The sequence below is a fragment of the Chlamydomonas reinhardtii genome, chromosome 12 (genome assembly GCF_000002595.2).
Source record: "Chlamydomonas reinhardtii strain CC-503 cw92 mt+ chromosome 12, whole genome shotgun sequence".
NCBI classification, from domain to species: domain Eukaryota; kingdom Viridiplantae; phylum Chlorophyta; class Chlorophyceae; order Chlamydomonadales; family Chlamydomonadaceae; genus Chlamydomonas; species Chlamydomonas reinhardtii.
In genome coordinates, this window is record NC_057015.1 from 4,229,300 (window position 1) to 4,241,911 (window position 12,612).

At 63.0% G+C, this 12,612-nt stretch overlaps 4 protein-coding genes across 5 annotated transcripts; 2 read left to right on the forward strand and 2 right to left on the reverse strand.

Moving 5' to 3' along the window:
* Positions 1 to 31: 31 nt before the first annotated feature.
* CHLRE_12g518950v5 (uncharacterized protein) lies at positions 32 to 2,719 on the forward strand. The gene is made up of 8 exons (XM_001697019.2): positions 32 to 367; positions 510 to 565; positions 661 to 747; positions 901 to 1,190; positions 1,373 to 1,431; positions 1,644 to 1,754; positions 1,905 to 2,034; positions 2,170 to 2,719. Exons 1-8 carry the CDS (start codon positions 279 to 281, stop codon positions 2,296 to 2,298), a joined length of 951 nt encoding a protein of 316 aa, XP_001697071.2. The 5' UTR covers positions 32 to 278; the 3' UTR covers positions 2,299 to 2,719.
* A 13-nt stretch (positions 2,720 to 2,732) lies between these two features.
* On the reverse strand, positions 2,733 to 5,051 carry CHLRE_12g519000v5 (uncharacterized protein). Its single transcript, XM_001696894.2, has 8 exons — positions 4,920 to 5,051; positions 4,793 to 4,844; positions 4,581 to 4,644; positions 4,270 to 4,405; positions 4,073 to 4,123; positions 3,683 to 3,842; positions 3,214 to 3,382; positions 2,733 to 3,013 (listed from the first exon to the last, which is right to left on the reverse strand). Exons 1-8 carry the CDS (start codon positions 5,015 to 5,017, stop codon positions 2,946 to 2,948), a joined length of 798 nt encoding a protein of 265 aa, XP_001696946.1. The 5' UTR covers positions 5,018 to 5,051; the 3' UTR covers positions 2,733 to 2,945.
* Positions 5,052 to 5,148: 97 nt separating this feature from the next.
* Positions 5,149 to 7,593, forward strand: CHLRE_12g519050v5 (uncharacterized protein). Of its 2 annotated transcripts, none has more exons than XM_001697018.2 (5): positions 5,149 to 5,638; positions 5,788 to 5,860; positions 6,067 to 6,151; positions 6,332 to 6,427; positions 6,717 to 7,423. In XM_001697018.2, exons 1-5 carry the CDS (start codon positions 5,355 to 5,357, stop codon positions 6,974 to 6,976), a joined length of 798 nt encoding a protein of 265 aa, XP_001697070.1. In that variant the 5' UTR covers positions 5,149 to 5,354; the 3' UTR covers positions 6,977 to 7,423. The 2 variants fall into 2 exon arrangements, with proteins under 2 accessions (XP_001697070.1, XP_042918449.1); XM_043068354.1 differs by having other exon boundaries at positions 5,152 to 5,638; positions 6,717 to 7,593.
* A 79-nt stretch (positions 7,594 to 7,672) lies between these two features.
* On the reverse strand, positions 7,673 to 12,517 carry CHLRE_12g519100v5 (uncharacterized protein). The gene is made up of 9 exons (XM_001696893.2): positions 12,161 to 12,517; positions 12,003 to 12,077; positions 11,696 to 11,923; positions 10,993 to 11,148; positions 10,417 to 10,623; positions 9,714 to 9,862; positions 9,233 to 9,359; positions 8,895 to 9,057; positions 7,673 to 8,670 (listed from the first exon to the last, which is right to left on the reverse strand). The coding sequence occupies exons 1-9, from the start codon at positions 12,422 to 12,424 to the stop codon at positions 8,543 to 8,545; spliced, it is 1,497 nt and encodes a 498-aa protein (XP_001696945.1). The 5' UTR covers positions 12,425 to 12,517; the 3' UTR covers positions 7,673 to 8,542.
* Positions 12,518 to 12,612: the final 95 nt, after the last annotated feature.

The window sequence follows — 12,612 nt, forward strand, 5'->3', positions numbered from 1 at the left end:
CATTGCTGCAAGTCAACGCAAGTAAGATATTGTTATAGTGCCTTGGATAACATGTTTGCTATACATCATTTGAACTCATACTCGCTTGCCCTCACCCTCTGTGACCGGCCATAAAACCGGCGACAAACTTGTTGATGCTCATGCTCACCGGCCTTCCCACAACTTCGCGGCCCGTAAAAGCAGTTACAGCTTGCCCCCTTCGCGCTTTCAGCGTGAACGCTCGCCGAGCCGGGAGTTTGACTCCATCTGCAACACTTGCGCAGTTGCAAGAAGACGCGATGCCGCCGACTAACCGTGTGGCAGACCCTGAGGATGCGGAGAATACAAAGAACTCGGTGTGCCCTCGCATCAATATGATCCCGGTCAAGTGAGCCCAGGGGAGCTCAGTGGGGGAGGTTCGGTGGCGAGGGCGTGGAGGGCACGCTGGTGAAACGGCTAGGGTGCCAAGCCGGCTTGACTTAGGCGAGCCATTGAGCCATCGATTCCCAACATCATCTGCTGACATGCAGGTACACCAAGACCATCCACTTTGTCCGCCACGGGCAAGGGTTCCACAACGTGGCAGGTGCGCTGGCGGTCCTTGCATGCACGGGCACGGGCCCACGCACGGGCAACACACGAACTGGCCTTTCGCCCGCCCAACCTGCTGCTTCATGACAGGACAAATAAACCACGACAACTACAAGAGCTGGGAGCACTTTGACGCGCATCTGACGGAGCTGGGCTGGCGGCAGGCAGAGAACCTGGGTGAGCGAGCTGGTGGTGGCGTTGATGGGCACAACCGCTCATGTGGCCAGCGGGCCCCGACCCACATCGCCATGGTCGCATCAAGGTAGCCCTGTTACAGTAATGTACACTGAAGATTTCACTCATCACCGCCCTGGCAATGTTCCTGTGCAGGCAAGCACGTGGCTGCCACCCGGCTGCCTGTTGAGCTGGTGGTGGTGGCGCCGCTGCAGAGGGCCATGGAGACGGCGGTAGCGGCGTTCGGCAAACACGAGGACCCAGCAGTGGCGGCAGCAGCGGCCTCTGGAGCTGCGAACGGGAACGGGAACGGCGTGTCGTCGTCCTCGGGGGACGACGTGCCGCTGCTGATGGTGGCGCAGGAGGGTGTGGAGGGGAAGGCCACGGCGCACGCGGCGGTGTCGGGGCGCGGCTGCCCGCCCTTCCTGGCGCACGAGCTGTGCCGGGTGAGTGAGCGGTGTTGTAGTCGCACGGTATCACCGGTGTCCGCGTGGGGACTTGTTTGCGTGCGGCAAGGAGTAAGTGAGGACCGGAGCTTGTTGACGCTGCCGGGTTTTGGAGTATGCCGCGCCACAATCGCACAGCACGGTATGCCTGAATGTGCTTGTTGTGTCGTCGCCGCGCACAGGAGCACATCGGTGTGCACCCATGCGACAAGCGCAGCAGCATCACTGAGTACCGGAAGCGGTGGGTGACGTCGCGGGGGCGGAGGCGGCTCATGAAGGATGGACAGGCTGGTTGCAGTGCAGGCCTGGTCATGTGACTCATGTCTGATGCGCGCCAATCTCTTGATCAAGGTTTTGCGCCCAGCGCCGGCCCTTGGCATCATCCCTTGCCCCTCCTGACGCCGACGACAAGCCGCGGACGACGTGCCCTCGGCCCCACCTCCCGCCGCCTAGGTTCCCGGGCATCGACTTCTCGCTGGTGAGCCCGGACGAGGATGTGCTGTGGACCGCCGACGTGCGCGAGAGCAAGGAGGCCATCCGTCGCCGCGGCCTCGCCTTCCTCAAGTAGGTGGCGCCTAGAGCGCAGCAGCAGACACGCAGGGGACACGATAGAGCGCAGTGAAGGAGGGGAGTTGAGGCTTGGGCGGCTCGCTCAGTCCGCGGCTCGAATGCTTGTGAGCGCCGTGCGCCTGTGCGGCTGCTGGTTTGGCGCAGGTGGCTGCTGACGCGGCCCGAGCGGGAGATTGCGGTGGTGACGCACTCCAGCTTCCTGCACTTCACGCTGTCGTGCTTCGGACACGGCGCGGCGACGCAGGTGCAGGGCGAGCTGCACAAGTGGTACGAGGTGAGCAGCAGCGGCAGCGGCGGCGGCGGGCTGGCAAGAGGCTGACTGTCTTCGACGGTATGGGTGCGCATTCGTGCAACCGTAATGTTGGCTATTGTCGTTTCCCTCTTGACACTTGCTGCATCGCTACCACAGAATTGCGAGATGCGCACGGTGGTGCTCACAGACGACAGCGACGAGGGCGTGGCGGCGGCCTCGCACGGGGCCACCGACCCCTGGCACTTCGCAGGCGGTTCGAACGCCGTCAGCGGCCAGCAGCAGTAGTTTGGCCGGGGGAGCACGGGATTTGAAGGGGCCTGCTGAGCTGGTCCGGCTGGCGTGTAGCGGTCGCTGTCTGCCGCCGCTGGCCTCTGCAGCGGCGGGTGCGCCAGTCGTCGTTTGCATGGTCAGCAAGGCGGTGATGAACGGACGCAAGGTGGCGTGACTCAATATAATGTGCTGGCGTGCGTACAGCTAAGGCACTGCGAGCGGCGGGCGTGCTGGGTGTAGTGTTGCTGTAGAAATCTTCTTGACCGGTACAGTGAGCTCAGTCTACTACATTGATCCTTTCGTAACGTGCGTTAATTTTATATCGATTAAGTGGAGATCCCACGCGGGGTCGCCCTCTAGCAAGTCTAGCAAGATCAGGACACCCGGTTAAAACCTCCAAAGCTCCAAGCATGTGTCCATGTAACCTTGCCTTCCGAGTTCCGACTCCTCAAGGATGCAGATTACAAGTGAAGGGACAGCCCGACTCCTTAAGCCCTATCACATGCAATCTCCAAGCAGCCCAGCGCTCTATCCAGCAAGCGGCTTCTTTAAGAGTCCATGTACCTGGCCTGCAACAGCCGCACCACACTACTCGGCACGTGCACCGGCGTTTGGCCGCTTGATAACAAAACCGATCTACTCCTTTCTGCTAACGGCAAGGCTCAGTGATACTTGACCGCCTTTGCGGAGGAGATGAAGGACGACACCTTGCCATGGTCCTTTTTCAGGCCTGCGTGGGGCGCGGCAGTCCAATCGGTCAGGCTTCAGCGTGGCGGGTCTATGCCCTATCGTGGCTGGAGCATGGCTCTGGCTTCCCAACGCAACAGCAGCATTACCCCAACATTATGACAGCTCGCTGCCTCACAACCCTGATCCACGCACGCTGCGCTACCGTACCCTGTGCCGCACCCCACTCCCCTCTCAACTCACCATCCGGCCCGCACACGCCACTGGACACGTCCACCGCCGACGGCTGGGCCAGCCCTGCCGCCGTGGCCACGTTGTCCGGGTTGAGCCCGCCCGCCAGCAGCCAGCCCTGCCGGGCCTCGTGGGCGGGCACCTTGAGGTTCCGCCAGTCCAGAGCCTGGCCCGAGCCGCCCTAGGGTAGGAACAGGGGTATAGTAAGGCGCGGTGCAGGTGATAGGCAGGATTAATGCGATGTGACAGGGTAAGGGGCAGGATGGCGTAGTCCCGTCAGAGCAAAACGTGATCTAAGATGTTGGCATCAGTCGGGTGACACCAACCGGTCCGCCGCCACCGCCTATGGCAAGCGCAGTGCTCCATATCTAGCCCCGCCGTTGCTCCATCCCGCCTTGCTCCGCCCTGCCTCGCTCCGCCTGCGCCCCGCTGCTGGCAATCCTCCAGACCCCGCTACGCAGCCTCCACCACACCCGCCCACCTGCGCGCTGTCCACCAGCACCCAGTCCGGCAGCCGCGCTCCCGCCCGCCCCAGGCCCCGCAGCAGCTCGCTGGGCGGCGGCGTGAGCGGGGTGCCGTCAGGCGCGCAGTTGAGCACATACACCACCTCCAGGGTGGGGTCCAGGTCGGGTAGCGCGGCCCTGTGCGCAACAAGCGCATCATGAAAATTGGGTGTGGTTGCAGCATACGAATGGGTTCGCGTGGTGCTGATGGTGTATTTGTTGATGGATGGCTAGTGCACCGGGATGGGGCGCAGGTCGTGGGCGCAGGTGGTGTGAAGATTGTGGCGGAACGAGGATGTGGGGCACGAGGTGACAGCCAGTTCTTTTGGAAGCCGTGTGCGCCCCGCCGTCCGTGTCACCTCACTTACCTGGCGCCGTCTCCGTGAAGCTGCGCAATAGGGATTTGCGCATCACGACACCTGCAGCAAAAATGTAAGTGCCGCAGCGGTGGCAACATCAGCAGAAAGAGCAGCTGCAGCTGCGACATCAGAGCAGCGTTACCCGCGCCGTGCGCATCCGTCCCCCTGAAGCTTTTGGCGCTCCCCCTCACCCCACTACTGCTCACCGCGCCGAGATGGTTGCTGCATCCTCATCCACGAACACGCCCACCGCCTTGGCACCCGCGCCCCGCGCCACAGCCGCGATGGCGCGTGCTGTGTCGGCGCTCACAGCGCGCTTGGCCTTCTGCCACATGATCATGCCTGCAGCGGCAAGGTCCAAAGGTCGAAACCAGCACAAGGCGGAGAGGTGGCTGGGGGCGGGTTTGTGACGCGGGGGCTGGCTGGGGGTGGGCTGAGGCTGAACAGGGGCAGACCTGGTGGCGGCTCCCCGAGGCGTGTGTGGCCCACGCCACGCAACGTGCCGTGCGACACTCACCCAGCAGGTCTGCCCCTGACTGCACCGCATGCTGCGCATCCTCCGCGTTCGTGATGCCGCAGATCTGGTGGGGTGGGCGGGGGGAGGTTAGGGCGCGTTCGTGCGTGGAAGGAGCCCTCGACGACTGTGTTACACTGGGTTGAACTCAGGCCGGGTTGAACTCACCCGCACGGCGCGAGCACCCGCACAGGGCAGCACAGGCACCAACCCACCTTCACAAGGGGCCCATCGCGCTTCTGCTGCGGCGCTGCGCTGGCCAGTGTGCTGCAATTGAAGCCAAGGCGTGCAAGCAAACTCAGGCGCTGCCCAATTGCTACATTTGCTAAGAGTATTACATACCGGATGCAAGGAGACCTAGCAGAGCAGGTAGCTTTTTTCGGCGCAAGCCCTGTTCTGTGCAAGGCGCTTGTGCGGTGCAAAGAGACGGTCCAGGCCATTGTCTTTATGCAAGGAGCCTAAAGCAGGTATGTTATCATTATCATAAGAGCAATCAGGCAGCCACTGTTTTGCTTTCGGTGCCCCCATGCAGACAAAAAGCAAGCATCAACAGAAAGCTCAGGGCTCTGAGGTTCCTGTGCCTTGTCAAGCATACTACTGCATCCGCTGGCTATCTGGACGCTTGTACTCTTGGATTAGCCCTTCCCCGTGCTGGCTGGACCCGGAATCGGCCTCTGAATTGCGACTCCGAAAGCTTGGCGTAGATCTAAGATTTCGCCGCTGCGAATCAACCCTTAAGACTTGTAGAGCCTTTTATCGGCAGCATCAGGTCCAGAGATGCTACGTGGAGCCGCTTCTGCTCTCGGCGAAAGGCGATGCACCTTTAGGCAACCGTCAGCGCCGAGAGGGCGCCTGGTTGTCGTTGCTGCACACCGAGTGAGGTCCAAGAAGCAGGTGGCGTGCAGCAGGACGCTTGTGGCGAAACCAGGACACGAGACCGAGGTTGCACGCCTGAGCGGCGAGATACTGAAGTGGTCCCACGGCAACTCTCCAGTTGGAAAGCAGATCCTCGAGTACACCTGCGTCCGTGATGGCTGGGAGGCCGACACGTTCCACTTCTGGTGAGTGCGACTCTGGTACATTACTGGCTTGGAGGGAGGCGGAGAGAGGCGGGGGACAAGGAAGGTGCAGGGTCATGTGTGCGTGCGTGCGCTGCCAGCACCCGCACATTTTCACCCGCCTTCTAATTGTTGCCATCCGCAATGGACAGGGAGCGGTATGAAACCCCAACCGCCTTCGGAGAGCACACAACCGCCCCGCGCATGGTGGAGCTTCTGACTGAGGTAGGAGAGGCCCGCTAGGTGTTGTCACGATCAAACACACGACAGGGTCGACCGTTTCACTTCCACGAAGCAAAATCAGTTACTCCTTGGTCACACCCCGGTTCCTTATATCCCCACCGACACGTTCTCAATCTCCTGCGGCCCTGCCCCCTTGGGTTTTGGTTGACTTGGGACTGGAATGAACTTACCCCTCCTTCCGCCCACAGCTCCAGCCGCACTTGAAGGGCCCCATCGGCATCTCGCTGTACAGCTACGAGAACGGAATGCTGGGGCCCGCCAGCATGCAAGAAGGTGAGAGATGCGGGCAGTGAGGGCGCATGCGCAGGCATCAAGCTCCAGAAGAAGAGGGATTGCCCTGACCCACCAGATGGGTAGCCCTCACGGCTTGCACGTGCGGGGCCAAGTGCCAGCAGTTCGGGGCCTTGCGCCTGCTGACGCGAAGTATGTATCATGTACTTGTTGCGTCTGCAGGGCCCAAGGGTGAGGGTGGCCTCGATGACGCGACCGGCGCCAGCGGGGCGGCGGGCGGCGCTTCATACAAGCAGACCTCGCGCGCGTTCGACTTGAGTGAGTCGGGCGGGCCTGTTTGCCGCTGTTGGGGGCATGGCGGGGGCGGCCGGTTCTGCCATGGGTGTGTGATGGGACAGGGTCAAGGCAGGTTGGTAAAGTCCCGTAGGGTGCAGCTGATTCCCAGAACCCAGCAGCTGACAAACAATTTGCAAGGTTCTGCCATGGGGTGCATCCAAGGTGCAGAGGCGTGGGATTAGGGCACTCGGCGATGTGGGTCGGGCTAGGTGACTCCTGTTAAAGCCCCAGACCTCATTGCCCGCTTCCCATGCGCTGCACGCTCCCGCAGCCAAGGTCGACGAGCACGAGGAAACGCAGCGCGAGCAGCAGCTGCTCAACAACATGGCGGGCGGCGCACCACAGGTTCCGCAGCAGCAGCAGCAGCTGGGCGGGGCCGTAAAGGCGGCGGTGGCGGCGGAGAAGGATAAGGATGCGCAGGGGCCGCGCGGGCTGCCCGCGCTGACGCCGAGCAACCTGCTGGCCATGGCCGCGGGCGCCAAGGACGCGGTGATGGGCTCGCTGTGCCGCATGTTCCGCTTCAAGCACTAAGGCCGGCGCGGCCTGGGGGCGGCAGGGGCAGGAGGGCACGATGCACGGGGCGATGGGTGCGATGGGGACAAGGGAGGCACCAACTTGGATGCTTGGGGGGTCGGTGACAATGAGCAAAAGGCTAGAGGCGGTCCGCGTGATAGGGCGCTGCATGTGCTTGTCGGGCTGTCCCTTCACTTGTAATCCGCATCCATGTGCAAATAGCATGTTACGGTAGCAATGGTGGGCTGGTGGCATATGGGTATTTGGTGAGCTTCGTGCACGTGTGTCACGCCCTGACGTGTGACCGTGCATGCCGTGTCACCGCATGGTGTTTTCACGCATTACTTAGCATGATTACGTACGCCAGCACACGGTATCGCGTGACACGTGGACAAGGTGGTCAGCATTGAGGGCCATCAATGCTGTGGATAGGGCTGTTGTCGGAATTCGAAGCGGTGCAGTGACAAGCACCCGCCGTTACTTCTCCCCATCCGATTACCGTACAGCCATGCTTGCCCTAATGCACACCAAACGGCCAGGTGCAGAGATAGCTTGACTGCGTCGGGCCCGCCTGTACTGGCCGTGCACGCTGCCAACCGGACGAGCAGGTGTGGCGCCCATTCGCAAGTCGTGGTCGGGCCGATGGCAGCACCGCGGCGGTACATGGCGGCCAGCTGCCCTTGACGCTTGCGCCAGTGGGGAGGGACGGACACCGAACACCCAAGCTTACAGGACCGTACACAGCCTTGGACCCTGCTTCTCAGTACAGTTGCCCCTCTACTCTGTAGTTATCACTGCAAGGCTTGCATGTCGCCGTTGCGTCGTCTGTAGTATCTGCTCTTGGGCAATGTCCGCGCCGCCGCTCACACACAGCGCACCATGCTGCAACCTGTTTGGCATGCTTCTGTTCTTCGTGCAACCATATTCCAGTTCACGGCCAACCCGGGCAACGCATGTCCATCCTTCAACATTGTCGACAGTCGTGTCACCTGCACCGCATAGCGGCCCGCCCAGCACCCATCTCAGCTGCTTGTGCCTGAGACCGCCGTGCGAGGCAATCTGGGCCTCGGGGACACAGAGGCAACCGCCTCGGCACCCTGCCAGCCCGCGCCCTCTCAGGCAGCACCCACCGCAGCATAGGGCCTGTCCCCGCGGTCTTTCTGCGTCAATACACCATACACCTGAGTCAGCTCGGGTTCGGAGCCGGCGGACCTCGTATGCACTCGCGATAGGGGCGCCAGCCATGAAAGCGGCTGGCCCCGACGCGCGCCCAGCCAAGCGCCCGGCCCACGCACATAACTTCATACACCCTCTCTCCTGGCGTCACGCCACCTCAAAATACACCACCTAGGAGACTCTCATTCGTTATTGCTCCGCCACAGGCTAAGTAAAGCCTTTCCCGCCTGGGCGCTGGCGAGCCGGGAGCTGTTGGACGCGGGCTGCCGGCGCATTCACCCAAGGCGTCCGCTCGCCTTGCAGCATGCTACAAGCCAGCTGGTACCGCGCCCTCCCCGCCCCCGCGACTGCCCTCGCCACGACATGTCGCCGCTGGCGCCTCTACTTTGGAATGCCGAACGCAGCTGCTTAAGCGGCGGCGTTGACGACGGCGCCGTTGCTGCTGGCGGGGGCGGGTGCCGACTTGTGCACCTGGCCCGCCTGCTGCTGCTTCCGCCGCCGCGCCTCCACCATAGACACCGCCACGTCCATGATGCCTGGGCGGTGCGGCAGAGGTGCAGGAACACAGGGGAGGTTGGCGGGTGGGTCGCAACGGTGGATGAACCAGCCAGGAACGCAGTACACGTCCATGACTCGCCACGCAGCCCGCTCACGCTGCACCGCGCGTGCCACCCCATCGTTGCCCAGGCCTCGGACCCGCCCCGACGTCCCCACGCCCTGTCTGCTGTCCACCCACATGCCGGCCTTGTGGCACTCTCACCTGACCGGCCCAGGCCCGGCGGCTGCACGGGCTTGTTGAGCCACTCGGCGCCCTCCGCCATGAGCTTCTCCCACTTCTCGTCCGCGTCCACCAGCTGCTCGATGTAGCGCGCCTCCGCCTCAGTGGCGGCCCAGGCGCCGGTCTTGGTGGTGGTGCCGGAGGTCTGAGCGGCAGGCGGGGGCGCGGGGCCGCGGTTCAGGCTCGTGCTGCGCTGTGCACTCTGTCTTTTGCTGCCCCTCAACGCACGTATACAGACGCACTGCGTCTTTCCTAGTGTCCCTTCAAACACAAATCGGCACGTACAACACAGGTTCGCCTGCACGCGTGCGTTCACTTACTGCCGCGCGCTCCGCCAGGGCGGTGCGCCAGTCACCGCCCTTGACCACAAACTCTTGGAACTGGCCCAGCTTGCGGAACTTGGCGTAGCGGTCCAGCTTGATCTCCTCCTCGCTCATCACGGCGTACCTACGGGGGTTAAGGCCCGGAAGGCGGCGATGAGGCTGATAAGGGCCGGTGTGCGTCTTCCGGCAGATCGCTATCATCGTCAAGTGTAGCAGCGACAGCTTGCAAGTGCTATTAGGCAGCCGTGCCATCCGTGCGGCTCTGGGCGCCTGTGCTGGCTGCTGCGTGCCACGTGTGCTGCCGCAACTCATTCCCAGCCCACGCTCGGCACGCCGCTGTGCCTCCCGACTTCCCCTTCCAGTCCCGTCTCTCATTCATCCGCAGCAGCACTGAGCACAAACGAGAAGCCACCCCGCTCTAACCGCTCCCCGCCCCACCCTCCAGCTCCCTCCCTTCCTTCCCCCCCCTCGCACTCACTCGGAGTAGACGTTGAGGATGCTCTCCTTGATCATGGGGAAGGCCGCCAGCGGGTCGCTGTGCGCGCCGCCCAGCGGCTCCGGCACGATGTGGTCCATGACGCCGAACTTCACCAGCTCGGCCGAGGTGATGCGCAGGGCCTCAGTGGCCTGAGGGGGAAGAGGTGCGTGTGTGTGGGGCGGGGGGGGGGGGCCGAGTGGGTTTGCAGAGTATTAGGAGGGTGTTCAGCTCAGCAGGCTTGGCAGTTGCCCCATAGCTGTGTGCTCGCGCTGGGCTAGCATGTGGGAGGGCCGGACCCATGCCAGCAAGCACAACGCCATTGGGCTGTAAACTGGCCACGCCGTTCCGCTCGACTAGATAGCCACCGCTGGCCCGTCGCTGCAAGCCGCAGCCGCCATTAGTGGTACCACACTGCTACTAGAAGCGGCACTTGGCACGAAGCCTGGCTGCTGCCGCTGACGACTATCAGGGCTTAACTGCTGACTGGTCGCTCGCATCCGTATCTGCCTGGCGCGGCTGATGCAATGCACCACCTACACATCGTACCTGGCTCTGTGTCTACGCCTCTGCCACCAGCTGACCCTCATCCAAACTAGTCGACAGTCCTGCCCTGCCATACCCCTGTCTAGCAGCCCCTCCGTATCCCAGCTGGTCCTGCTGCCCCCTGACACCTGCCCCCCCCCCAGCTGCTGTCCCTTCGCACCTCGCCGGCGGCAGAGCGGCTCTTCCACAGGATGGCGGCGCAGGCCTCGGGCGAGGCCACGTAGTAGACCGCGTTCTCCATGATCAGGTTGCGGTTGGCGCAGCCAATGGCCAGCGCGCCGCCCGAGCCGCCCTCGCCAATGACCACCGAGATGATGGGCACACGCAGGCCGAACATCTCACGCAGGTTCACGGCAATGGCCTCGCCCTGCGGCAGTGATGGGTCGGGCGGTGGTGGCGGTGATGGGGAGTGGTCAGCGGGGCGTCAGGGGACGGCGGGCAGGCAGGAGAGGAAGCAGCGGATCCACATCCAGGTGCACAGGCAGCTGGCGGCCGCAGCCCACGCACACTGGGGTGATCACCATCACGCAGCCTGCATCTGCCCCCCGCCATTCGGTCTCGCCCTCCTCTACTCCCTGGCCCACCTGCGCCTTCCACTCCGCCCCGCTCTTCGCTAGCCCTACAGCAACCGTACCGTTGCCCGCAAACGCCCGTCCGTCCTCTCTTCTCCAATCGGTATTGCTCACCACTACTCCCGCCTCCCACAACGCACACGCACACGCCCAGTCTCGCCCACCTGGCCCAGCTCCTCCGCGGTCTTGCCGGCATAGGCTCCGGGCGTGTCCACGAAGGTGATGATGGGCAGACCAAACTTGTCGGCGTGGCGCATGAAGCGCAGCGCCTTGCGGTAGCCGTTGGGCTGGGGCATGCCGAAGTTGCGGCGAATGTTCTCCTGCGCGTAGTCGAGGCACAGCGGGTGTTGTAAGTGTGAATGTAGGAAGTGGATAGGTGCGGGTGTTGGGGGCGCGTGGTGGATTGCGCGCGTGTTTGTGCGTGTGGGTCGACACAGCGCGGGGGACTGGGCGCGGGCTGCTGGAAATCGCCCTTGAAGCCCAAAAGCGATAATCTACCGCTTGTCTGTCCCTCAGATAGCTTTTGGCGCGAAAGACGCGCGGCGGGAGTGCGTTCGACGCGCGCCGATGGGGCCAGGCCAAGCCAAGCCAGTCCTCATTAAGCGTTTCCCGCCACATTTCGCCGAACCTTAGCCACTGCTGTTCCAGGCCCCCTGACGGCATTTTTCGCTGCCTGCTCATGCCATGGGTGTATTTGTAGCTGCCAACGGCAGGCAGCCGCGGCGCGAGCTGGAACCACCGATAACGCGCATAACGCTCCCGCCAGCTGGTGCTGCGCAACACCCCAGCCGCGCCAGAGTTCCGCTGCCTCGTCCGCGCCCCCGCCCCCGACCCTGCTCTCATTATCGCTAACTTGCTGCGACCTGCCTTTGTGTTCCGGCCCTTCTGGTGGCCGATCATCATGAACGGCGTGCCATTGATGCTGCCGATACCGCACACGATGGCGGGGTCGTCGAGACCCGCGCGGTCACCGTGCAGCTCCACGAACTTATCGGTGATGTTCAGGATGATGTCCAGGCAGGTAGGGCGATTGGGGTGGCGAGCGACTTGCAGACGCTGGACGGGCGTCAGCCGGCTGTAAGTCTCCTTCCGCAGCTGCATAAACCCAAGAAACAGCCGATCAGCATACAATCTGAGTCTTCGTCACTGCCAATTGCTCCAGATCCATGTGTACCTGCTTGGCGCGGCCCTCCAGCTCAGCAATGGAGGCGCTCACATCCACGCCGTTCTCCTCGGCGACCTTGCGCACCTGCGAGCATGCCAGAAATCCCGAATTGGCCTCACTGTGCCCACAGGGAGCATGCGTTGAGCTCAACGCTCGTGGCAACGCACCTCCTTGATGCGCTTATCCAGCTCCAGCAGAGGCTTCTCAAACTCAAGCGTCGTGGTGTTCTGCGCCTTGTCCTTCACCGGCCCAAAGCGAGACAGGATAGTGCCCAGCCACTCGCGGCCTCCCTCGCGCTCCTTAGGCGTGTCCGGGGGCAGTCGGGGTGCCGCTTGCACCTTAACGCTCGGTCGGGCCACAGTGGCACGCTGAGCAGCGCGCGGTGCCGCAGCAGCATCGCTAACCAGAGTCTTGCTCTTGAGGACCTGCATTCTATCAAGTCTGAGCTACCTAAGCGCTCCTGGCGCGAATTGCAGAATTGATAAGTGAGCAGGAGGTGCTCCTCAAGTGGGTTAGTCCACAACTACCCGTCTGTGGTCTGCACAAATAAGCGAAGTGAGGATCGCTCGCTGAGGGGGCTGGGGGGCGGACTCGGGGGCGATCCATGCGACCGATTGCC

Bases quoted from the DNA above. Each gene is read 5' to 3' on its own strand.
- CHLRE_12g518950v5 (XM_001697019.2), top strand. From the start codon at position 279: ATGCCGCCGACTAACCGTGTGGCAGACCCTGAGGATGCGGAGAATACA. The intron at 368-509 runs GTGAGCCCAGGG...GCTGACATGCAG, and splicing joins ATCAATATGATCCCGGTCAA to GTACACCAAGACCATCCACT. The intron at 748-900 runs GTGAGCGAGCTG...GTTCCTGTGCAG, and splicing joins GCGGCAGGCAGAGAACCTGG to GCAAGCACGTGGCTGCCACC.
- CHLRE_12g519050v5 (XM_001697018.2), top strand. From the start codon at position 5,355: ATGCTACGTGGAGCCGCTTCTGCTCTCGGCGAAAGGCGATGCACCTTT. The intron at 5,861-6,066 runs GTAGGAGAGGCC...TTCCGCCCACAG, and splicing joins TGGTGGAGCTTCTGACTGAG to CTCCAGCCGCACTTGAAGGG. The intron at 6,428-6,716 runs GTGAGTCGGGCG...ACGCTCCCGCAG, and splicing joins CTCGCGCGCGTTCGACTTGA to CCAAGGTCGACGAGCACGAG.
- CHLRE_12g519100v5 (XM_001696893.2), bottom strand. From the start codon at position 12,424: ATGCAGGTCCTCAAGAGCAAGACTCTGGTTAGCGATGCTGCTGCGGCA. The intron at 11,924-12,002 runs GTACACATGGAT...GGGTTTATGCAG, and splicing joins TGGAGGGCCGCGCCAAGCAG to CTGCGGAAGGAGACTTACAG. The intron at 9,360-9,713 runs GTGAGTGCGAGG...TAACCCCCGTAG, and splicing joins ATCCTCAACGTCTACTCCGA to GTACGCCGTGATGAGCGAGG.
- CHLRE_12g519000v5 (XM_001696894.2), bottom strand. From the start codon at position 5,017: ATGGCCTGGACCGTCTCTTTGCACCGCACAAGCGCCTTGCACAGAACA. The intron at 4,406-4,580 runs GTGAGTGTCGCA...TTGCCGCTGCAG, and splicing joins GTCAGGGGCAGACCTGCTGG to GCATGATCATGTGGCAGAAG. The intron at 3,843-4,072 runs GTAAGTGAGGTG...TGTTGCGCACAG, and splicing joins CTTCACGGAGACGGCGCCAG to GGCCGCGCTACCCGACCTGG.